General features: G+C 37.8%; 1 protein-coding gene across 1 annotated transcript in view; it reads right to left on the bottom strand.

Annotated features, from left to right (window-relative positions):
* TRHDE (thyrotropin releasing hormone degrading enzyme) overlaps window positions 1-18,317 on the bottom strand; it is a 392,378-nt gene extending 374,061 nt beyond the window's left edge. The window contains exons 1-2 of the mRNA XM_032295835.1: window positions 17,391-18,317; window positions 3,481-3,754 (exon numbers count right to left, since the gene is read on the bottom strand). Coding sequence (XP_032151726.1) covers window positions 3,481-3,754; window positions 17,391-18,301 — 1,185 coding nt within the window. The 5' untranslated portion in view covers window positions 18,302-18,317. The remainder of the gene's footprint in view (window positions 1-3,480; window positions 3,755-17,390) is intronic.
* Window positions 18,318-25,915: the final 7,598 nt, after the last annotated feature.

The following is a 25,915-nucleotide window of genomic DNA, read 5'->3' as shown; positions in this document are numbered from 1 at the left end:
GCTGATTTATGCCACTAAGTTCTGGAGTAGTTTTCTATGACGTGATAGAAACCAGAACAACCTTGTAAAGGAAGAATCCATACTTTCAGTTTTCAAACAAGAAAATCAGAATAAAAAGAAGTTAATTAACAAAGCTCAGAGAGAAGCAAAGCAGAGGAATAATTCTGAAACAGATGAATCTGATTCTAAAATCAATGTTTATAATCATCATGCTATACTATATTCCACAGAGATATCCCTACCCCTGTGTCTTTTCCTATTAACATTTCCCTGGCAAAGAATTATATAGACACGTTATCTGCTTCTCTAAGACCAACCATCATTCAGGACCATACTGAATCCTATCTTCTCCATGAAGCACACCCCTAGACTCCAAGCCTTAACAGTTTCTCCCTCTTTCAACTAGTCTTGAACTTATTTTCTACAACTTTCAATCAAAGCAATTCATGAATACAGAATACTAATGTTCCTAAATCACAATTATTGAATTCATTGTTTTTCCTATTCATAGTCATAAGCTATCCTCTGGATTTTCAACTCCAAATATCTATGGGATTGATCCAAACAGGAAAGAAACAGTGAAATGGACTAGATGCAAAAGAACAAAAGTGGTCTGGATTAAGTTAAACTGGGAAGCAAACACCCCACCACCAAGCCCCAGCACAGTGATTTTCTTACTAGCATATATTACTACCTGACATAGTATATGTATTTTTTTGTTTATAGGCTCTCTCATCTCATTACAATATAAGCTCCCTGGGAGCAGGAACCTTTTCTGCTTTGTTTGCAGCTATATCATAACAGCCTAGGACAATACCTGGCTTACAGTCAATAAATATCTGCTGAAGGAATACATGAATGAACAAATGTTACCAAATGGGAGTGTGACCTTAGTGTTACAAGAGCTTTACATTTTTCAAGAGAAGCCAGAAATAAGTAAGTTTATGTGTGATCTTCCACTTTCTAAATGTTGACAACTAGTATAAAAAAATGTTAAGCCATTTTGGGGATGGGTAAACAAAACATAGCTGCAGCCTTGGATTCAGTCTGAATGCTTGAATTTGCAATCTCTGTACCAGAAGAATTTTGGATTTTTTTTAATCTTTCTAATTACTTAGAATGGTGTCTTGCAAAGTGTAGGCAGCTTGGTAAGCAAATAACAACGGTGATGAAAATGTCTCAAATATTCACACTTGGGGATTTGCTACCATTCAGATGTGCATTATTAATATGCTACTCAAGTTCCTCTTGCATATAGCAAAGAAAATTGCTTCGGCTTCTGATCTGAAATGACCACCTGGACTTCATGTGACCATCCCACATCCAAGATTCTAAAACTAAACTTCCATTCCTTCCATTGAGAAATGTCATTCTCATATGCTCTGAATAATAAAGGGGAAAGGCAGTGAAAAGAAAACAGATTAGATTTCTCAAAGGAGTGACAGAAAAAAAGGAGTAGAGTTTTAAACTATATTTCCACAGTTGATAAATAAGAGCTCCCAATGGCAATTTTGTTTTCTTTTTTATAGATTTTAGTATTTTTAGGCTATGTAATCTAAAATTTTATTTCAATTCACCTTTCAGTGTTCTCCAGTAGCATGTTTTATCATTTCTATGTAAAAATTATTAAGCAGGAATTTAAAGTATTTATTAAATACTTAGAAATTCTTAGTTCTAATAAAAAGTCGCATCTAAATAACTGAAGTGTGTCTGGCTTTAAAACATGGGTCATTTAGCAGCAAGCATCATTGTTTAGGGCTGAGAACACTTTTAAGATACTTTAAAGAAAACAAACTAGAAAAAAGAATTTCCAGTGTACTCTATGCTAGCTGACCTATAGCAAGTCAATCATCAACTTTTGAAGACATAAAAGGAAATGAGATGTCTTTGTGTTCCATGTCTGTGTATGGTCCAGTGAGTACAGCCTCTAAATGCCCATAGAAGATATCAACAAACATCAGAGGAATTCAACATATGAAATGATTCTAAGTCCAAAGAGTAATATGCCTACTAGCCTTCTAAGAAGTCTTCATTTAAAATATGATTTTAATAATTAGATAGATGAATTCATTACAAGCGGTTTTTCAGTAATGGCATTGATTTTGTATGCTGTCAGATTTTATTTTTTAAACAGATTCCACCATGATTTAAATTAAAAGTAACAGTGAGGAAAATTTCTTTAGCCAAAACTATTTTTCAAAATTTAGGTTACTTTAGATCTATGAACTTCCTACAAATTAAAAATATAGATTTCTGTTCACCTATTTTGCTGTGTTCAAGCAACATGAAATACAAAGTTTACTGTATGAGGAAAATCACAATCTGAATTTTCTTATAGACACACAAGTGAAATGGTGAAACACAGAGTTCATAGGGCACAAAGGAAAAAGCCCAAAATTTAGAATTAAACCAACTGAGGTTTGAGCTCTAACATTTGCTCACGTTTAGACCCTGGGCAAGTTACTTAATCTCCTTAAATTTGTACTCAATTTACTCATTTGGAAAAAAAAAAAGTAGAATCATAATACCTTGCCTTAATGTTAATACAAAAATTAAAATAAATGCATATATATCATGTAAGCCATTGAAATGTTAATTCAACATGGTATAGTCTACCCTAATGCAATACAATTGCATGTGAAAAGTGCCTACAATACCATGGTGTCACAAACGATAGTCATCAAAGAGAATCTAATTGATTCTTATTATAAATTTAATACAGACAAGGCTCCCTCTATCTCACCCTTCCTAAGAAAATAAAATAAAATGAAAATAACTTGCAGGATATTATCTACAATAGAAAATCACTTACATGAAATTTTAAAGCATGGCATGTATTGTAAGAGAGTGTGTGTGTGTGTGTGTCTATACATAGATATGAAATAATTATAGGATACTATGCACAGAAATAGCAAACATCAAATTCAGGACAGTGTTGATCTCTAAGCGATCAAGGCCAATGCAACAAGATCAAGGGATGGTTACACAAAGAGCTTCAACTCCACCCCATGTTTTACTTTCTCATCAATAAACAGACCAAAGATGGTAAAATGTTTAGTTCTATAGAACTGGCTAGTAGGTCGATGGCGTTTACTATATTACTCACCACATTTTCTGTACATATTTAAAATATGTTACAATAAAAAGAAGTAGCTTTCCCAATCACACAAAGACAAACAGGCAATTTGCCAAAACTGACAACAGCAGTTGTTCCAGAGATGTACGATAGTGAGGGTAGAGATGAGGAGGAACAAGGATTATAGGGGAGGGAGGTGGAGGTGGTCAAGGTGCTTTCTAGAAGAGAGGCTCCTCTCTGACACTTTGAAACAAGTAAAATATATAACCCCCAAAAGAACTAAAGAAAGAATTCCACTATATAAGGTGTAAAAAGGTTAGAAATGATTCATTGTTAATCCAGAAATCAGGTTACTTTACAGAGTGTACATTATCCAAAAACATCATTAAGCTGAAAATACTTACTACAACCCCACTCTTGGTGGTAGTTTCTCTGTATGTGAAGTTGCAAATTGCCCAGGCTAAATAATATGTGGACATGAGAGGGGTCTGTGAAAAGTGATCCGTAACCCATCCATCTTCCTCAAACACGGAAGTTTCCACTGGCATATTAGATAAAGATAAATAGGTTGCTTGATGCTTGATGCTGATTTTGAAAGTAGCCTTGTAGATTGGCTCATCAAAACAAGGAAATGCCTTTCTGGCATGTGTAGGCGAAAACTGAGTAACACCAAGGAATCTGGAAAAAAAGAAAATGACATTCTCAGTTACATTTGTGTCGTGCATTAAGTTATGGCCACATTACATGCTTCTGTTGATAAAATAATATATTATTTCAAATTGCAATATTTTTCTGAACCAAACTTAAGTCCATGAATAGCATGAAAGCACAATCCATATGTAATATACTTCCCCAACAATAAAAGTTTTTCAGGGAGGTTTCTGTCTCAATTAAAATAAATTCTCTAAACCCAGAAAAGTGCTTGTTTGATGAAACATTACATACAATAGGAAAAATAGCTCACCGGCATCACACTGGCCTGAACTAGAAAGTGATGATTCTCCTTTTTGGTGTGCTTCACTTTCTTCCCTGAAGCTGTACAACATGTAAAGACAATGAAACCAAAATCCAAAAACTGTCCTCAGATATAGGTAGAATATAGACCATCACTTAGGAAATATCTGTGCCCTAAAATTTCAGCAAGACACAGCCTGGTTTTGTTCAGAAAAAGGATTTTAAGACCTGATAAATTCTGGTCTGAATTTTGGCTCCACAACTTTCTTAGCTATGCCATCTTGGCAATTATTAAATTTTTCTAAGATGTCATTGGTCATTGCTGAAAAAATAAATAATCAAGTCTAACTCAAAAAATATTGTACAGCTTAGAGGAAAAAAAGGCTGTAAAGCACCTATGACTGTGAATAGCATGGAGCAGTTGCTGATTCATATCTTCAAACTTTCTTGGAGCACAGGAACAAATGTTCATACTGAATAGTCTGGAAAACATTGTTTTTTACTACTCATAATATATGTCATATTAATATATGTTAATATACCAGATGTATATTAATATAAATATATGAACATAGTAAGTATGTTGATGTGAGTACACACACACATATGCATATATACAGTTATATATATGTTATATATGTATACCTATATATGTGTATATCTGAAAGCTTGAGTGAAACATATATATGTATATGTTTCACTCAAGTCTTCAGATCAAGCTGTATCTTATTAAAATTCCTACAGAAAGCACCTTCTATATTCTTTCATGGTTATGGTTACAAATGAAGGCAAAGATTAAGTACTTTAAGAAGGACACTCTTCAGCCAGTGTGGTGGCTCATGCCTGTAATCCCAGCACTTTGGGAGGCCAAGGCAGGTGGATTATGAGGTCAAGAGATCAAAACCATCCTGGCCAAAATGGTGAAGCGTCATCTCTACTAAAAACACAAAATTAGCTGGGCATGGTGGCATGTGCCTGTAGTCCCAGCTATTCCAGAGGCTGAGGCAGGAGAATCGCTTGAACCTGGGAGGAGGAGTTTGCAGTGAGCCAAGATTGCGCCACTGCACTCACTCCCAGGGACAGAGCGAAACTCCGTCTCAAAAAAAAAAAAAAAAAGTTCACTCTTCTAGAAAAGAAAACATACATGACAAAGGTTAATTAAACTTTTTAAATAATACTAGTTATGAAACGATATAAGGCAAGTCAATATTAGACTATTAATAGAATATTCTTGAGTTCTGAAGCAATTTCTTTAAAAGGCTTGTTCCCCCATAAGTAGTTCTGCCACCATTCCTCTCTCCATTATCCATGATATACATGGTTAATCTAACACGGCAACTTTCCCACTGAACCCAAACTTGGCCTCAAAATTTCTCTCAGCACAGCTCTTCAGGCAACTACTGCCAATCAATACGGGTTGACATGCGTATTGAATCTTATTGGCTATCCCTAGCTTGAAGCACGAGGTACAAATTTTATGCTATTTTTAAATTATAGCTTACTTTGATCATTGAGGATCTAATTTCTTAAAGCTTAGTTTTAGAATAAAGAAAAATAAAACCTTTTAAAGATTAATTGTATTCTCACAGACAAGGTTTTTGAGAGTTATCTTGGAAACAGCATCAGGCTGCTACACACCAGGCTTGGTTAAGTAACTTAACCGTCTGACCCTGTTTTTTCATTAGTAGAAGGAGAATACAATGTTTTCTAGGCTTCCCTTACAAAAGTTAAAATAATAAAATGAGACAATATATGGAAAACAAATTTTAATTGTAAATCATACAAATATGAAGCTAAAGCTGGAAGCAATATTAGAAACAAATTGTCCTACTGTCATAAATTTCTTAAGTTGAAAAAGTGGATCCAATAGGATTAAGTGATTTGTCTGAAGTTATACAGACAATTAGCACAAAGCTGGGTCTAGAACTCACATATTCTGAATGACATTTCAAAACAGTAAAATTAATTTTTAGCCATAATTTATAAACAATGTCTTAATTCAGCTGTAGGTAACAAAGATTCTTCTTTCCCAATTTGCCAGTATCATGGTAATATTTTTCTTACTCTTTTCTGCTGCTAGTCATACACTTTCTGCTTAATGAAATGTCAGTACCTTTTAGTTAAAATGTACCTATTTACAATTTTGTCTTCCTATGTTTTTACCTTACATAATGCTCGTGAATCTTATCTTTCAGCTTATTAAGTAAAATGTCCATTGAGCTTAATATTTCTCAATGAGGCTATTTAAAAGATACCCATGGGATTTTATATATGAGCCAAAGTTATTCCTTTTTAACTTTTAAATATCTGAGAACTCCATTTCAATCGCTGAATGAATATTGTCTGCTATCTGAGAGCTTTATGCTATACAGGTTGAGTCTCTCTTATTCGAAATGTTTTGGATCAAAAGTGTTTCAGAATTTGGATTTTTTCAGATATTAGAATATATGAATTACATACTACCAGCTGAGCATCTTTAACCCAAAAATCCTAATAAAAAGTGTTCCAATAAGCATTTCCTTTGAGCATCATGTTGGTGCTCAAAAAGTTTTGGGTTTTGTAACACTTTAGATTTTGGATTTTTGGAGTTGGGATACTCACCTTGTATTAGGTACTCTGTATAATTTTTTAAGATTTTACCAATTTTTTATTCAAGGGCTTTGCAGTCTAATTGAAAAATATATTTTCTATGAACTATATATATATATATATATATGTGTGTGTATATGTATAATATTTTTCATGGGAAATGAAAAGACAACTAATAATACTAGGGGAAGAGGTCTACAAGAGTTCAACAGAGAGGTTATAATTAGAATGAATTAGCTTTTAAGTAAAAATCAAAGATGTCTTTGATATTAAGTAATTAGTGGGTAAGAAGTTATTAGGTGTAAAAAATGTAAATACCTCTGGGCTAAGGATAATTTGATAGAACAAATATTTATGCAGAGAAAAAAAACATAGTGCAGTCTCTTTTTGCCTTACCAAGTAAGTAAGTATGTTAGGGAAGGTAGCAATTTAAATCGCCAATCCTCAGGGTTGAAAAGAACTATAAAGATCACCTAGTGACTTCTTCTGCAATTTATATTCTTAATGAATTCATACACACAGTATATATCTATGCACAGAGGGCCACCATATATTCTGATAATGTCTAAATGAGGAAATACCAATTTCACAGTCTCGCACCTGAAGATGATTGCAATTGAATTTCAATTCAGTATTTAGAAAATCAAAAAAGTCCCTTGGTGAAGAAGAGCAGTTGGACTAGATTAGATTTAAGGTCTTTTCCAAGCTTGAGATCCTATAACTGAACAAAAATCAGAAACAAAATATTCCCCAAATGTGATAGGTTTTTAAAGATATTAAATTACACTACCAATAAATAGCTTTTTACTACAAGTTCTATAATGCATTTGCTTCTTTTAATCATTCATTTCTGAGTGTTCAATACTGGGGAGAAAAAGATAAATGCATATGCTTCCTTCCCGCAAAGAGTTTCTATGCTAAGAAAATAAATTAAACATATACCTGGACAGGTATTATACAAAAAGCCATGACAAAGAGGGAAAAATGTGAAGAAATTACATTCTCCTAAAGCAAAGTTTCTCAAGGTTGGGACTACAGATATTTTAGACTAGATAATTATTTGTTGTGAGGACTGTCCTGTGCCTTGGAAGGATCTTCAGCAGTATCCCTGGCCTCTACCACTAGATACCAGTATCATCTCTCCTCAGTTGAGATGGGCAAAAATGTCCCTAGACATTGCAGATGTCCACTGTATTGCCCAGTTGAAGAGATTGTCCCAGTTGAAAGCCACCAGCTTAAACAACTCAAAGAAGGTTTTATGAAAAAGAAAGTATAAGAATTGGTCTTAAAACCTGGCTAGAAGGTTAAAGGTCAGAGTTGGATGGAGAAATGAGTGAGTTGACTATATGTAGCACAGAAATAAGCCTTCAATAAAGTTTTCATTCACATACTAAGTTTGTGCCCTGTCTGCTGTCTTGCAGATTCTGGTTACATCAGATCTCAGTATTTCAAGTTCATCTGTAACATCTTTTTCACCCTTGATACTCTTTTTTCTAACAAAGAGAGCCAGTTTCAGGTCAGTGCCCTTAACAGGCAACAATGCCTGTAGAATTTCAAAAATATAATTTTGTCTTCACTGCATATATTTTATGGTTGCCTTCAATTGGTGGAAGTGAGACTTCTCTTCTGCTTACTGTCATTAAAAACATCAAAGAAGCCCATAGAAACAGTGATTTTGAGGATAAAATAATGAGTTTGGAGTGAATTTGTGGTGAGTTTGAGGTGGTAAGCAGGATACCAAGTATAAGAAATACAAAAAATTGATTAAAAATAGAAATATTTCAATATATAGTATAGACATGAAAATATATATAAATACAGCAAGAAGTAAAACAAAACAGCAAAAGGCAGAAGGTAATGGGATAAGTGTTTTGTTGTCTGTTATGCTCCTGCTTTTTTAAACAAAATCATTTTTTATCTTTTAATGAATCTGTCTGTTACCAAAAAAATTCCACTTTCAAAAGTGACATTCTGGGAGTGTGATTCCTAGAATGTCATTTTAGCATAACTGGAAAAATGTGAATAATGTACATGTATTTTAATTCTCTTCTATCTAAAATAAATTATTTTCTTAACAACTTGTCTATTTGACATTTTGGTTGAGCTAAGAAGGAAGGCTTAAAGCTCTGTGTTGCCTCTGAAGGATATAGAGAATTGATTTCTTCTTATTTCTGCGGAAGTTCACTAGGCAAGCTACTTGTGTCAAGTCATTATGATAACATTCAGCAGAAGTAATGCATTAATGTTGGTTGATATTGCCAACAAATTACAGTATGTGATACAAAACAATTGCTGCTCTATTATTTTCAGTTTGCCTTTTCATAAAGGTAAGATATGCAGAGGAAACAAACATTTGCATAACATGGTTAGTATTCAGATTGATTCAAGGCATTTCAGTGTGGAATCCACCAAAACCAAGAGAACCTCACAAACAGCATGGATCATTTGAAAGGTTTCCGTTTTGGCCACATCTATGCATGACACAGTGGAAAATGATTTTGAACCTACTTCTATAGCAACTGCAATTTCTCTAATATTGCAGTAGTTTAAGATTGGTAATAAAAACTCCCAAGACCTAAAGAAAAGTTTCAATGGAACATCTAGTTACTATTCAACTGATTGCAGTAAGCGGACTGTTACAAGGTCATGGAAGTTACACGTGTCCCGTTTTAAATCGTTAATCCAAAATGCAAATTGTTACCCGATGACAAAATTCTTTAAGCCAAAATGGGTCGTTGTTTAGACTGTGTTTTTATGCACTTCAATGAGTCATTAAACCTCTGCTATTTCAGAAGGGAAGTACTCCTGCTGAATATTCAATACTATAAGCAAGTGTGTAGTCTATTTTTTTTTAAATAACCATTGGAGTAAACTAAAAACATAAGGCAATAATGCCAGCAATATGTATGTAGGAAGTGGTGCATATGTGAATAATCGTGTTATAAAAACAGAGCATAATATTCATAATTGTTTCAGCATTTATGTACTAAATATGCTTACCAAAAATAAGTACTGAGTACTTGATCATCATTGTTGAAGGGTATCATGAATGCATTAAAATAACTTTCCCAGGTCATAAAATTAGGTTTTCATAAAAATAAATAAAATTAGTGTCTGAGATTCATTTGCTTTTTTTTATTGGAGAGAGGCAAAACATTATATAAGTATTATAAAGTACTGCTGTTGTCAAAACTCACATAAAGTCTTGGGAACAATATCTAATGACCGAGATACCTTTCCCTGGTACTTAGGGCTTTTCTTCTTGCTGTACTGGTGCCCTGCTAACCCTTCAGTCTCTGGTTCCTGCTATTCTCACTGCTAATAGAGAGCAGTGCTGAAATCAGAGAGTTGTGTGTTTCTTTTGTTTCCCTCAGTCTTTCTGCTCACTCAGCCCTCTCCATCTCACAGTATTTAATCCAAGCTGGGGGTTGTCTGGCTGAAATACCACAACCTTTGTTTTCTCTCCCTTCTTTCTGGTAACCAGGCTCTTCTTCTTCCTTCCCACTTTCTTTCCCCATTCCCTGTCTTTTGAACTCTGCTTAGGTGGGAAAAACAAACATCAGCCAAAGGAATGTCCATGGTGACCATTTCTCTACTGTTTTGTCAGCAAGGGGAAACCTCAAAGCAAGAATGTTCGTCCTACGCAACCTGGTACTAGCCCAAGTAATAGATCTCCAGCCATGGAATAATAAAATTATATTTAATAACTACAGATGTGCTTACCAATTATCAGACTGTTCTAAGTGCTTTATTACTGATGTAATTGTCACAACAACCCTGTACAATAAAATATCATTATCTCCACTTTCCAGATGAGGACACTAGACACACAGGAATTAGGAAATCTGGTCAAGGTCTTAAAGTTAATAAGTGGCAGAGGCAGGACATGAGGCCAAGCAGCCTGGTTCCACAGTCCCTGCTTAGGAGGAAGAGAATGACCACACTAAATACACACTTTTCCATCCAGCAACACAACAAAAGTGGACTAATTTTTTTCAAGATATAAGATTTTTTACAATAATCTATTTTTAAAAGATGTTGAAAGCAACCAACAACCATAGTTTTTAAACTACTTTCTTTGTCTATCCTGTGACTTTTTTTTAAGTTGTATAGTGAGGAAAGATTTGAATGATTAAAACAAAACTTCATCCTGCAGCACACACATAGGTGTGCACTGGGAGGAAATAATTTATCCTGTCCCTGTACAACTGGGGCCAGAGCTCCATAAATGTCAGGCCCACCCAGGCATTCAGAGGCTTGAAGGCAAAGAGGGCAGGAAGAGTAAGCCTGGGTTCTTCACCCTACTTCAGCACCGTGCAACATTGCCAATCTTAGTCTACCCTCACAGTTCCACCACCATCATGCAGCTGTGCCTGTTTGTGCACCATTTCCGGTTGTTCAGGAACCTGGAAAAAGCCGGACGCATTTTTCACATTTGAATTTTCCAAAATTCTGCCCAATAAAATTCTGTCTGTGGGAGAAAGTATGCACTCTCACGTAGTAGAGAGTAGGATGGCATGGAACTTTGAAAAATCCTGGTGGAAGCTGGCCACTGATGTAAATCTGGGAGGAGGTAAAGAACATGCAAAGAATTAAGAAATGGTGATGATGATGATGATGGTGATGATGAAGATTATGATTGCTGGGGGTTGGGAGAATGAGCATGGGGGCGAAGGAAGGATGCCCTTCCTTACAGACTTAAAACATTTATGCCTTAAAGGTAAATTCTTTGTTCCTCACCGTTTTTTATCACTCTTTGAAGTCCCACTTAAAGAGGTAAGTCCTATTTTTGTAATCATATTGACCAGATGTCACCATCCTCAAGCACACCTAAAACATCATCCTGCATTGTTTTCTCAAGCCCATCCACACAAACAGTGGCAACAATCAGTTTAAAGAAACAAACATATTGTACATACCAAACAAATACTGGGAAAGCCAGTATCAGGTCCCTCATTATTTGAAAGAGATCCAAAGCAGATAGGCTCAGTTTGGAGTTGCATTGAATAAATAAAAAGAAAGGCAACTGCACAGGCAATAAAAGCAAAAAATAGACAAATGTGATTACATCAAACTAAAAAGTTTCTGCACAGCAAAGGAAATAAACAACAGAGTAAAAAGACAACTTACAGAGTGGAAGAAAATATTTGCAATCTGTACATCTGATAAGTGATTAATAAACTATATAAGGCAATCAACTCAATAGCAAGAAAACAAACAACCTAATTTTTTAAAGTGGGCAAAAGACCTGAATGAAAATTTCCCAAAACAAGACATACAAATAGCCAACAGGTATGTGAAAAATTGTTCAACATCACTAATCATCAGGGAAATGCAAATCAAAACCACAATGATATTATCAACTCACACCTGTAAGAATGGCTATTATCAAATAGACAGAAGATAACAACAGCAAGGATGTGGAGCAAAAAGAACCCTTGTACACTATTGGTGGAAATTAGTACACTATAAATTAGTAAAGCCATGATGGAAAACAGTATGATAGTTCATCAAAAATTAAAAATAGAACTACCATATGATCTCACAATCCCACTATTGGGAAATTATGTATCCAAAGAAAAATAAATCATTATGTTGAGGCCGGGCACAGTACCTCACACCTGTAATCCGAGCACTTTGGGAGGCCAAGACAGGCAGATCATGAAGTCAGGAGTTTGAGACCAGCCTGTCCAACATGATGAAACTGTCTCTATTGAAAATACAAAAATTAGCTGGGTGTGGTGGTGCATGCCTGTAATCCCAGCTACTCAGGAGGCTGAGGCAGGAGACTTGCTTGAACCTGGGAGGTGGAGGCTGCAGTGAGCCAAGATCATGTCATTGCACTCCAGCCTGGGTGACAGAGTGACACTCTTTCTCAAAAAAAAAAAACAAGAAAGAGAAAAAGAAAAGAAAGAAACGATTATGTTGATGAGATATCTGCAATATGTTTATTGCAGCATTATTCACAGTAGCCAAGATACAGAACCAACCTAAGAGTTCATCAATGAATGAATGGGTAGAGACGATGTATACACACACTAATGAAATACTATTCTGCCATAAAAAGAAGAAAATCCCATCATTTGGGACAACATGGATGAACTGGAAGACTTCATGTAAGTGAATAAGCCAGGCATAAAAAGGCATGAGATCTCATGATCTTAGTCATATGTGGAATCTAAAAAAGTCGCCCCGATATAATTAGAGTAGAATGGTGAATGGAAGTTACCAGACACTAAGAGGTTAGAGGAAGAATGGAGTTGAGGAGCTGCTGGTCAAAGGACATTAATTACTTACATTAAAGGAATAAGTTGGAGAGTTTTATTGTAAAGCAAGGTGACTACAGTTAATGGCAATATATTATGTTCTTGAAGAATGCTAAGAGAGTGGATAAGTATTCTCACCATGAAAATAGCTATGCAAGGTGATACATTTGTTAATTAGCTACATTTGTTCCAAATATATGCATACTTCAAAACATTAGGTTATACACAATAAATATATACAATTTTATGTCAATTAAAATAATTTGAAAAAACTGTATATTCAATTACTATCCAGGGTGATCAAATCGAATGACACTACAGAAAACACAGCAAGACAAACACCAATTGCATAAATTTTCTCCCTGAGTGAGTCATTATTAAATGGTCAGAGCTTCTTTTTAAGTAAACATTGTCCAGATATGGTTTACTGGTGGTATTTTGAATTGTGTTCAAAATCCAGCACTGAACTCAGTTTTGCCATATGGTTATGTGAGCCTGACATAAAAACAATGAGCTAAGTCCATTAAGGAATCATACATAGAGAAAAGTTTTTACAGAAACAAATGGTTCTCAAAAGATTTTTTCAGTTCACAGCCCTCAGTAGAGGAACATCCTACTTGCTCATGTTAAGCTATCTTCTTACCAAAGTGAATGGGAGAAATGAAGCTGCTTTCAATCTAAAACTAATGTAGTGAATTTCTTGTTATTATTAAATATCATGAGTATTAATTCATTCTGAGAAAATTAGAGGACATCAAATCACACACACTAATGCCACAGTAGAGCAAATGCCTACCCAGAGATAAAATCCTCCATTCTCTCTCCAAGATTTTTGCAAAAGGATGGTCCCAATTCTCTTTGAGAACTACCACTATTATTTTCCCATTTTACTTGGAGACGATAGTTTCTCTCTAACCAATCCTTTATAGAAAAGGACCTCCTATTTTTAATGTCATCTTTCACTTTGGCATGTTATAGACCCTATCAAAGTTTGTTAAGGAAAACAGTCACCCTTTTGAAATTGAATAGAATGTTCTTTATCTTGGCTATATTTACCTTTCAATCCAACCATCTGGATCTAAATTAAAGTACCCTACTTTGAACATGGGTGTGCTCTCCATCTGGCTACCCAAAAGCGGCAATTATTTCAGGTAAATGAACATTTTATGTAATTCTAAGCAAGCATATTATCTTGTCGTAGACTATGGCATGAATACACATCCATTTTTATCTGCCTGCTGCACACCCAGTTGATGAAAAAGTAAGTATGTATTCTGCCTAATTTACTGCTTAGTTTGTAAACATTTTGATTTTAAGAGAATTTATTTTTGATATTCAACAAGTGTAGTAACCAAGGGTAGAGAATTTGTCTCAACTTGAAAAAACCTTGGGCTTCAAGGGGGGGCCTCATCTTCTAACCTTTGTACACTACAGTATGGAAACCAGGAAAAGCAAGTCTTCCCAGTTGTACAAAGCCAGGCTACCTACAGCACCCAGCGGGGATAAAACCTTCCAGGGGTCCAAGGTATATAGCACACAGTGGAATTTAATTTTCCTGCCATCACCAAAATTCTTTTGCTCAGATCTCTGAGAAGCGAGTTGAAGAATATGAACGGATAGGATTTTAACGAGTTATTGTTTCCACATAAGCTAAGAGAAGTGGGCTGCATGATAGTATCGCTCTTTTAAGCATTTCAAGTTGTTCAATATGACTCCCTTTGCCAGGTTAAATATTTGTTTTTATTACAGGTATTATCCTATAATTAAACTGACAAAATCATATCTAACTAAAGACCAAAATATTTAATTATTAATCAAATAAAAATTCAGTGTTTGCATCTGTGTCCTATATGAAAGTGAGTTTTAAAATGCCAGTTTACATTACATTTTGTGGACAAACTCACCAATAAAAGTATAACCCTATCTGAGATGCTGATATGGGTCTGTTTAAAAATGCTCCAAGTGACTTTAGTAACAAAAAAAAGTTTAATAAGTAGAAAGTTTACATAACTACGAAATGGTTTATTAGATTCATTTCTTTTGCCTTATCAATTCCAGCAGAAACATCCAAGAAATTATCAGTACTCTGGTAATAATAATGAAGAGGGGAAAAAAATGAGGAACAAGGATTTTCTCTAAGATGCTGTTTAGAAATAAAACAATCCTGTGATTTTCAGAACACTGAGTCCTGCATTTCTATTGGAATGAAGAGTTTAACTATATATGAACTAGGTTAAGCTTCCAACCAACTTATTTACTTCTTTGGGGAAAACTGCAGGAGAGAGTTTGAATACAGATGTGCACTAGGGGTAAAAGAAATCAGTTATGGGTCAAGCAGAAACATCTGGTCTTTTAAAAAGTCCTGTTAATTTGAAAGCACTGACCAAAACAAACTCAGTTCTGTCAAATATATTTTGGCATGGCTCAAAAAACAGGATTTGTTGAAAGCATTTATTTCACCACAGCAAGAGGTATCAGTAATGATATGCAACTGCCACTATTGACATTTTGACATAACAAGCTTGTTCTTAAACATAGTATACAAATTTGTTTTCTATGCCTTTCCCCCATATTTGATATAATTTGGGGTTTAAAAAGATTTTTAATCTGTATTCTTTAGAACATGTTAGAGAAAGTGGTAGAAGGGGGTTTAAATTATCCATATCTGATGTCAGAAGTTAGAAAGTGAATAATTTATACATTCACTCATAGGAAGTTTTACCTATCATACAACTACTAAAGCATTGGGCATTTTATTTATAGGAGGTTACTTCATAGAACTCTATAAATAATAAAACTTTTGCTTACTTTCACAACACATGGCAATTTCCACAGCCTCTTACACAATAAGTTCTTCTGAGAGGTTCCAAACATCATAAGCTCTGTCTGGACCAGGGATTAGAGAACCAGAGTTCAAGTCCTAGCTCTCCACTGACAAGCCTGCTGACGTTCAGGGCCCTGGGCTTCTCTGAGCCCCAGTGTTCTGCTGTTGTGAGAATCACCTGAGAAAAGGAGAGGCTCTGCCTCATTACTGATCTATAACCTGCCTCCTCTTCTAAAGCTGTTGGTTTAATTTTTAAGCTCACTTTGGTTGTGCATCTGCCCTATAGTCATTTAATTAATTGAAGTTATTTTAGCAATGAGGGAGTTAGAGCAAAGAAAAAGAATCGCTTACTCATTCAACAATATACCTGAGAGCTTACTGTCACAAAACACTCATGAGAGCTAGTGTTTATGGTGGACACTCTATATGCCAGGCACAGGGGTAAGTGCTTTGTAATGCATTCACTCATAGACATCTATACAAATACTAAAGTAGGATATTATTATTGGTATCCCCAAGTGAGAATGAAAAGTCTAGGCTCTAGAGCCAAACTCCCAGGGTCTAAATCTGTGCTTCGTCTGTTCACTCTTGGTGATCTCGGTCAAGCTATGTGACCTACTTGTGCCTCCACTTCCCCACTTGTAAAACAGGGAATGCTGATAATAGCATCTACCTCATAGAGTTCTTGTTGGATTGAGTTCATGGGTGTGCAATAAGTACTAGAAGTAGTCATGTCAGGAAAAGGTTAATTACCTTCCTCAAACCTTCACCACAGTTAGATGAACAGCAGAGATTCGAACTCGGTTCTATTGGATTATGAAGTCTGAGATCTAACCAAGTGATGAAAAGCTCCATGGCCTCTCAGAATTTTTTTTTTAGATACAAGACTACCCAAATGTAAAACCCGCCAAAGATACTAACAAGGCGTTTGGGACTGACCACTAGCTTTTCCACCCTTCACCACTGGAATCATCTCCAGAGACAGCAACTCATGAACAAACAATTGGAATCACCCTGACTTAGCACAGAGCTGGCAGCGCTCGCGAGGCTGCTTCTCCCCCGGCTTTGGACTTTGCACCCTCCACCTCTGTCCGGGTTCTCTCGGCCTAACTCTGGAAACCACTCTTTTCACTCCGAATCTCAACTTGGAGTTTGAGGAAACTTTATTCAGCCAAAGCCCATCCTCTGCTCTGCACCTGGCAGGGGGCTAATAGTCAGGGGAGATGGGCATGTTGGGGCGGGGGAGGGACGGTATGCCCCTGACCTGCCCTGACATCCTAACCTGGATGCGCTGCTGTCATGTATTTTCCCTCGACGGTAACTTGGCAAGCCTTTCATGTTATTCTGGCATCGCTCAGATTACCAGCTATCCTTCAGAAAAAGAGCCCTGCGTTTTGATGGCTAAGGAACTTTGAAGGGAAGAGGAGAGGTCCCGACTAGAGGAGGGGGCGGCATTCATCTTTTGGCACGGGTGAGTCAGTTTGCGGAGTTGGCAGCAGGGAGACCCCGAGGCATCTAGGAGACCCCGAGGTTCTGACTGCCCTACCAAGCTTTCGTTTCCTTCCCCCACCCCTGGCTTCCCGGGTACTGGAAGCCAGCTGGGTCCCCGGGGTCGCCGGCCGCCTGAGGTTCGAGCCGCGCGGCGGGGTGGGGCGGCGCGGGGCACCGCCTCCCTGCATACCTTCTCTCCCCGTGGAGCACGTAGGAGCTGCGGAAGAAGCCCAGGAGCTCATTCTCGATGAGCGCGTTGTAGATAATCTTCAGATTATAATTCCTCTGCGCGTCCAGCGTCCTATTCAGCACCACCACTAGGACCTGGGTTTGCGGATAGAGGAAAAAACCGGCCACTGGGACAGCCCCGAACGCCCGGTCCTCGGCCAGCTGCACCTTCTCCACCGCCACTCTGGAAGCGTGCAGCACTACGTAGCGGGTGGCGTTCCGGCACGCGATCTCCACGTTGACCTCCCCAGAGAAGGTGAAGTTCTCCATGAAGGCGGTGAGCATCAGATTGTAGTGAAGAGGCTTCAGGTGGCCCGACAGGCGAAGCTGCGTCCACGGCTGCCACGGCTCCCGCTCCTCCTCCGACGGCGGCTGGGTGGACGGGGTCCCCGGACTAGCCACCCCACCAGCGTCGGGCTGCAAGGAGTCCCCGCCTGCGTGGTGGTTGCGCCGGGCTGATCCGGGGAGGCTCCCGTTGCCGCCGGGCTCCGGAAAGCCCGCGGGGCCACCGTCGGCGCCTGGCGTGGCACTCGCCCCGCACTCGTCGAAGCGCAGGCTGAGCAGCACAGCGAGCATGGTGACCGCGAGCAGTGCCACGAGGGACACGGCGAAGGCCAGCACAAGCCGCTTGTGTACCGCGATGTGGCGCTCCGTGGTGCGGGGTCGCACTCCCACGGAGTCTGCCCACGGGTCCGAGAGCCCCCTGCCGCCAGCCCGAAGCGCAGCGTCGTCTTCCCCCATCGTGGCCGCGAAGGGTGAGCTGCTCTTCTCTGCCCCCTCCTCCTCCTCCTCCTTCTTCTTCTTCTTCTTCTTCTTCTTTTTCTTCTTTTTCTTCTCCTCCTCTTGCTCCCCCAGCTCGCCGTCCAGGGCCATCACACCGCCTCCTCCTCCTCCCCCGCCCCCTCTCGCACCCCCCGCGAGCGGGCCACCGGGGCCACCGCCAGAGCAGGCATGGGAGATCGCACGCGGGCCGAGGGCGCGCTACTGGGAATGCTGGCCTGGGTTCTTTTAAGACGGGTTCTGGCCACCAGCGACGGCAGCTTCAGCGACCCCCATCAGCCCCGCCTCACTCCGGACTCGGGCTGCCGAGGAGCGGAGCTGCGAGCTCTGGGACGCGCCCAACTTGGAAAGCGCCTTGCTTGCCCAGCGCGCGCTACTTCTCGGGCGAGCACCCGGCGCTGGGGCACATGCTGCTCCCGCCCCTGTGCGCCTGCGGCTCCCGGCTGTCCCTCCCCTGCGCCGCGCTCTCGCCTTGCTTTCCGCGGGAGCCTTCCAACCGGTCCTCGGCTGGGGAGAAGGACGGGAGCGAGTGTGTGGAGGGGGAAGTTAGGGCTTCCGCTTTCTCCCCCACTCCAGCGGCGGCGTTCAGTCCTCTGGGTGGAATGTGTTCGCAGCAGCAGTGACAGCGGCCACAGCACGGGAGGAACCCGAGCCATACACCCTGCAGCTGGAGAGGAGAGGATGGCCGAGGTGGGAGAGACTAGAGTGAACCAGCAGGAGGAAGTCCTAGGGCCGCGGAGCTACGACGGAGGTCCGTCCTGGAAAAGCCTTCTCCTCCACCCTGGGCACTTTAAGCGGCGGTGGCGGCAAACGGTAGGAGGTTGCAGACCCGACAGCGAGCCTCCCTCTTTCCAGTCTTGCTCTGCCCTCCGGAGATGACAACTGAGAAAGAAGTGTCCGGCCAGGCCATCCCCTTCAGGTAGATGAAGCTCTGGGTTTGCTCCATATCCCCAGGGGGAGAGCCGAAGTGCGTATGTGCGAGCGCGTGTGCATGTGTGTGCGTGTGTGTGCGTGTGTGTATATACACAGGCTCCGGGTTTAGATTGCCAGGGCTACTCCAGCTGCATTGAGGGACTGAAACTCCCTGAGAAAGGCAGAGAGAGCGCGCGCGAGGAGGCAGGAAAGGCGGGAGGGAGGGGAGCGGTTGAGCGGCAGAGGCAGGCGCTGGGAGATTAGAGAGCTTTTCTCCGCTCTGTCACACCAGACACCCACAGCCACAGAGGGGGTTGCTGAGCCGCCTGCGAGAAGTACATTGTAAATCTTCAGCGCAACAAGCCCCGCAGTCACCCCTCTTCCTGACTCCTTAGCCCCACCGCGCTCCACGGAGAGATCCTTGGAGCCTTTGGCTATTAACAAAGAGAGCAAAGAAAGACCCTGCTGGGGAGATGTGGCTGTGTCAGATTTCACATCAAGCTCGACAGAGGATTTGGAGGATTGTATGTAAATTGAAATAAATTCTCCAAAGCCTGACTACGTATATTACATTATACTGTGTGATGTGTCCAGGTGTGCAGCATTAAAATAATGGTTAGCAATGAAGCATTAAAATCCTCCGGAAGTAAAGGCCAAAGCAAGGTGATGTTTTCCCCATAGGATAATTTCTACTTTTAGATTGGGGAAATGATTAAAACACAATGCCTACAGTGTAACATTCAGGACCAAAAGCTTGAGACTGAGAAAAGCTGGGCTATGAGCTTAATACAGTGAACGAATACATTCCATGATTGGTCAGTGTTTCATTGCACCTAGCCATAATTACTTTCATGCAGCTTTCCAGTGTTATGAAAATTGTTTAAACTTTATTAGGACAGTTATCAATAGACAGTTTGCTGACAGCAGGCAGCATCAAAATAGGTTCGTAGCTGGTTATGGACTCTTGTCTGAGCACACTGGAGTTTAAAAATATAGTGAAGAGTATGTATAAGTATGTGGGACATCCAACCCTCACAATTTGTGTGAAGAACTTTAATTGGAACAACATTCAGAAAACAGCCACCCCAAAGGTGACAGCTAAGAAGCAGGAGTCTCCAGTGTTTAATAAAACAAAGTATGATTGGCTTCTGGGTCAATTTAAAAAGTGAATAATACAAAAAAAATGAGGTAATTCCTTTTTACATGTTTCTTTCATGTCTTCAAATCTTGAAGACGTTTTACAAATCATGTCCATAGCTATTTTATTACAAAAAGGAATGGCTAATGCTTCTGACTTTGGAGTACTGAAAATAGACAATTAAAATATTGTGTTTGGCTTTAAAAGCATGACCAAAGAGAAGAGACCAATTATAGATCAACCTTAGTCTGATAACCACAAAAGAAAACACAGCCCTGCTCGAGGAAGCCCTTTTCCATTTATTCCCAGATGGGATACATGCTCAATGCCATGCATTTTAAATGTCCATTTGAATCATTTTTAAGTGATGATGAAAATAAGTGCCAGGGTGGGATTTTTTAAGCATGTTGTATGTGGGCCGTTAGCAACAGACCAAGGGAAATGCCACATTCTGTTCAAGTTACTTTTTTCTGCTCTGTTTTTAAATGTCTGTGCTCTTGCTGTCCATATGTATCTGGCTGTATGCATTTTAAGAGTTGAGGAGTTGGGGTTCATTGGTTTGTTTTCACAGAATCAGGAGCTATAGTGCAAGCAAGTGAGAGGAGTCCCGAGATCCTCAGCAGGTCACCAGACTTCTCTGACTTTCGGGTTTTAAACTGGTAATTCAGTATTAATGATTCAATATCCATGGATTTAGTGCATTTGATTACCAGAGGCTTCTGGAATCCACCCCAAAATTCTAAGAACCACTGCCTAAAGGAAGAGGTTACCCACTAAGGGATCTATAAGATTTTCTCTTTCTAAAGCATTAATCAAGAAAAGATTCAAAGAAGGCTTTTTCTGTTTGTCCTTTTTTTAAAACGTGTACAAATTTGTGGGATACATGAGAAATTTTGTTACATGCACATAATGTGTAGTGACAAGTCAGGTTATTTAAGGTGTCCATCACCTGAGTACAATACATTTTTGTAAGGTATAGTCACCCTACTCTGCTCTCAAACACTGAACAGCCAGATTCCTCTGTCTTACTGTATGTTTGTACCCTTTAACCCAGTTTTCTTCACCTTTCCTTTCCCTCACCCACATTCTCAATCTGTTATCTCTTTCCACTCTTTATCTCCATCTGTCCTTCTTTGTATTTTATCAATGTGTTTATGTACTTCTGAAAATTACTACATGGCAAATCTCAAATATGTCAAAATTAAATAATGCATTTATCAATTAGGAAAGTCTCTACTTACTGTGATTAAATTACTAAATGGATTATTTTTTCAGACCCAAGTGGAGTGGACATACGATTATTAATATAGAATGGACACAACTTATTAGCTCATGGATTCTCCTTAAATGTAACTTTGCATAATAAAACTTAGTATTAAGATCAAGTGGGTAAATATTTCTCCCCTTTACATCAATGTTACAAAGGTTTTCAGCAAGTTTTCTTTTTTTTTTTTTTTTTTTTATTTCTGAAAATATATACCATGCTTTCCCAAAGAAGCAAGCACTTTGGTAAAACAATTTTTTAATATTATTTTTTTCTAGAGGATGTTCATTCTACCTCCAAAGCAAAAGGGGGGTGGTGACATTTCAGAGTGTGCACCTCACAAAAATATTAAAGACATAATTTACTAATATTCCTTTTTTAAGTTTCTTTCAGTGTTATAGGTCACTAGATCTGAGATAGGTTTGATTTTGCCAATACTAGAGCCATGCCGTGCTGTAAACAAGGAAATTAAACTTCCCAAAGAGCCTGATGCTTCTCTCAGAAACATGTTTGTTTGTTAGGAGAATTTTATGATTACTTTATTTAGCTAATAAATATCACTAAAGTCATGATGTGGCCACATTTGATTCAGAGACTTGTAAAAGTAAAAACAACCTGAATATTTAATATATATGAGGCCAAATGGAAGTTGTTTTTAATAAAATCTACACCTCGGTCCTGAAATGATCAAAATGAACCATCTTGAGTAAATGCATTGGCTTCAGGGTCTTATTTTTGATTGTTTACACTTGAACTGCCTTTTTTCTTTCTTTTCACACTGGTTTGTGTACAGAACCACATAGTTAGGTGCCTTTGTGTACGCTGCCTCTTCACATGTGAGTAAAACCTCATGTCCAGAAACAGCTTGGCTCAGAAAAAAAAACTAGGCCCTGTTCACCTCCATTTCCCTCCATTGTCCTAACCCAGTTACTTCACGGACTCAATTTCTCAATGTGTTCATGTAAAGCAGTTAAGAGTTGGGGGTATTTTTCAGCTCTGGACTTCTGTGAAAAATATACAGGAGCTAATATACTACCCTCTTCATGTTCTCGAGAAATATTTAATTAATCTTCATGAGAAGTAAAAAATAATTCAATCAAAAACTAAAACTTTAATGGGCAAATAAATTTTATAAAAGCACACTGTACAAGAAAAAGTACAGGAAGAAACAAACAAATCCTACTAGGCTGGGAGTCAAAACTAGGCTGATGCATCATATGACAGAGATATGTTTCTGAAGACCTCCCACAACTGGAGACCACTGTGAAAAAAGAATGGCGAAGTTTCTGTTTAGCAGCTGAAGTGGTGCCGCCATGTGGCAATAGCAAAAAAGCAGTTTGAAATTTGAAACTGATCATTTGATGAAATTTTTAATTTGGAGAAATAAACATTACTGCAAAGTTTATTAATATTTTTATATTGCAAACTTTCAAAATTTCATAACATTTGGCCCATTGATCTGTTGATTTTATTGAGGGGTTTCATATAAGAACCACCCTTCCAGACAGAACATTCCTTAAGATCTTGAAGATGAGGAAAGAATTACTTAAAATTAGCTATAATTGAGACAGTGAAATTTCACGATCTCTGCAGTTTGTCCACAACAATTAACACCTTGATTTAACTGTTAGTTGTCTGACTTGTTCATTTAAAAGGATTAATCTAAATGGAAATTACATCTAAATTTGATGATATCTTTTTATCTCATAAAAATCTGTGAAACTATGAAGTTGTTTTTATCTTTTTTCATTTTTTATTTTTACTTTTTACTATATTTTCTTTTTAGAGATTAGATCTCACTTTGTCACCGAGGCTGGATGCAATGGTGTGATGAGAGCTCATTGCAGCCTCATACTTGAAGTTGTTTTTAACAGAAACATTTCCTAACTGATTAATATAATACTATATGTTAGTCCCAGAAAAGTCTCATGATTGTTTAAACCAACCTAGAACAAGCCTCACCGCATAAAATGGATATCTTTAGATAGCAAAGGTAAGATAAGAATGACCAAATAATTCGTCATTCCCAATTTTAGTATGAAATGTTACATCCACAGAGAGAATTAGTATCTCAATGAAGTTATATCATTATTTGACGGGTTCTAATGCTATGTTAAAACTCTTTAGTGCTCACTGTAGGCTCTTTGGTTTATGACTTCTATAAGAAAGCTTTATAAAAAGGCAAAGTATATATCATGGAAATGTTTACCATTTATTCATGAAACCTGCAAACTTAATATAAACCAAAGTCTACAAACAATAGAAATTAAGTATTGTTTCAGAAATGTTTCCATTGAACTAGTTAATTTGTCTAGTCACTCAAGAAATAAAAACAGTAAATATACCCATATAATTGTTACCATGAACTTAAATTGCTCAAATTCATGTTTCCAGATAAATATGGCAGGAAGAATTAATGAATATAATATTAATAGCTTAGATTTGTCAAGGGCTTAACTTGTGCCAAGTATTTGTCTAAGCATTTTATACTATCTTATGTAATTATGAAAATCATGAGGTCAATGCTATTATTTCCTCCATTTGACAAATCAGGAAACTGAGGCTGAAAAAAGATTACCTTGCCCAGAGTCATTTAATTAGTTGATGGCAGAGCTGGAATTCAAAACTAGGCAGGTTATTCTACCACTTATATACTTAACCTTTATGTCATACTACTTCCTGAAAGGTAAGCCAAATATAATCTACCCAACTGCCTAATGAGTACTTGCTACATTAATTGTGAAGTCAGTGCCAGGCACTATGCTAGGGATTCACTGAAGCATACATGGTCTATACTCTCCTTGAAGAGGACAGTGCCTGGCACATGAGAAGTGTTATGTGTTTGTTAAATAAATGAATAGAGAATAATGTAGTATGACCCTGAGCAGAGAAATAATTATAATTTTGTAAGATAATGATAAAAAGAAAATCTGACAATATTATTCCTCCTGGATTGAGAACTAAGTAATTGAAAACATTGACTAGCTTATTTTCATACTGCAAAATAAACAGTTTACATGCTTTTGGAATTTTACCTCTTCAACGCATCCAAAAATATATATTTAACACAGGCTTATTTGACAGCACAATTTTACATAATTTGAATGGTGCCTCACCTCTTTCAAACCATGAAAGCATCTGCTTCAAAGACACACATAGATAAACATTAAAGTTACATAAAGACATACGATATTCGGCTTTATTTCATCCACATGTATCTTCTAGTCCATATATGTTTTCTCTGTCTTCTAATAATTTACTCCCCATTCCTTCATTTCATAATAAAATATTGTTTATCACTTAAAAAATTCACTTACTACAGATAGATTCTGCTTAATATGTAAATGTTTATCGACATAGCTGTCTAAATGAAGTAATTATGGTATTTTTTTGAATCTGAGTAATGAGTGGTTATTGTAAATGGGTTGATGAAAAGAAATTAGAAGAAATATGGTGACATTTTTCATTTAGATAATGAAATATCACTAGTATTGAGGTTATATATCTGTATGTAGATTTTAAAAGCAAATTTTGAACTATAGCATTATTTTTAATAATATATAACATAATATAAAATATACATAGTTTTGCCAAGTGAGGATTCTGGTCAAAGGTACAGTCATGTCAACATGAGAAGCACACCTTCTGTTAGAGAATATATCACAATATGAGTATATATAACAAATACACAACAATAATCACAATTGTTTTGTTTTAAAACCTCACTGAATTCCTACTTTCAAACTATGGAAAATGATGTATTCTGATTTTTTTCTTCAAGTACTAGATCTGTACGTAGACTATATATATTCTTAATAGTGAACTGAAAAATAGCTCTTTTTTCTTTTTTTGTCCATCACTTTTCCTTGCTTATATTCAGACATGTTTGCCGGAAAATTACCAATTTCTTCCACCACATGACACTATAAGAATCTGCCAGGGTTACACACCAAGGTTACACCAATATCATGACATTTCTTTCTCTGTACATGTTTTTCTGAGAGCATTGTTCCATTCACAGCCTTATACAAGCTCAGAACTTACTCTCCAGGCACCTTCAAAGTTAGGTGAAAAATGTGTTTGAGGATCCAAGAATTATTCTTGAAACTCAAACAATTAGGCTTTGGCTAAAATGACTTTTTCCTGGTCATTTGAAAAATTTATTTGTGTGCTATAATTACAAATATTAAAATCTATATATGTTAGTATGCTCAGTATTATAAAGTTAAATAGGTTGGATCTTTTTTTTTTTTTTTTACATTTATATTAACATTAAGGACTAGGCACAATACAAAAGATAAAAGAGAAACAGTCAGAGTTTATAATCGAATAATAGTCATGGAGTCTGTTTCTAGAAAAAAAAAATAACTTTTCTACAAAATAACTACACAAA

This window comes from Sapajus apella, unplaced genomic scaffold (genome assembly GCF_009761245.1).
Source record: "Sapajus apella isolate SASKATOON/1434 unplaced genomic scaffold, GSC_monkey_1.0 scaffold2, whole genome shotgun sequence".
NCBI classification, from domain to species: domain Eukaryota; kingdom Metazoa; phylum Chordata; class Mammalia; order Primates; family Cebidae; genus Sapajus; species Sapajus apella.
This window is presented reverse-complemented; position numbering and strand designations above follow the sequence as displayed.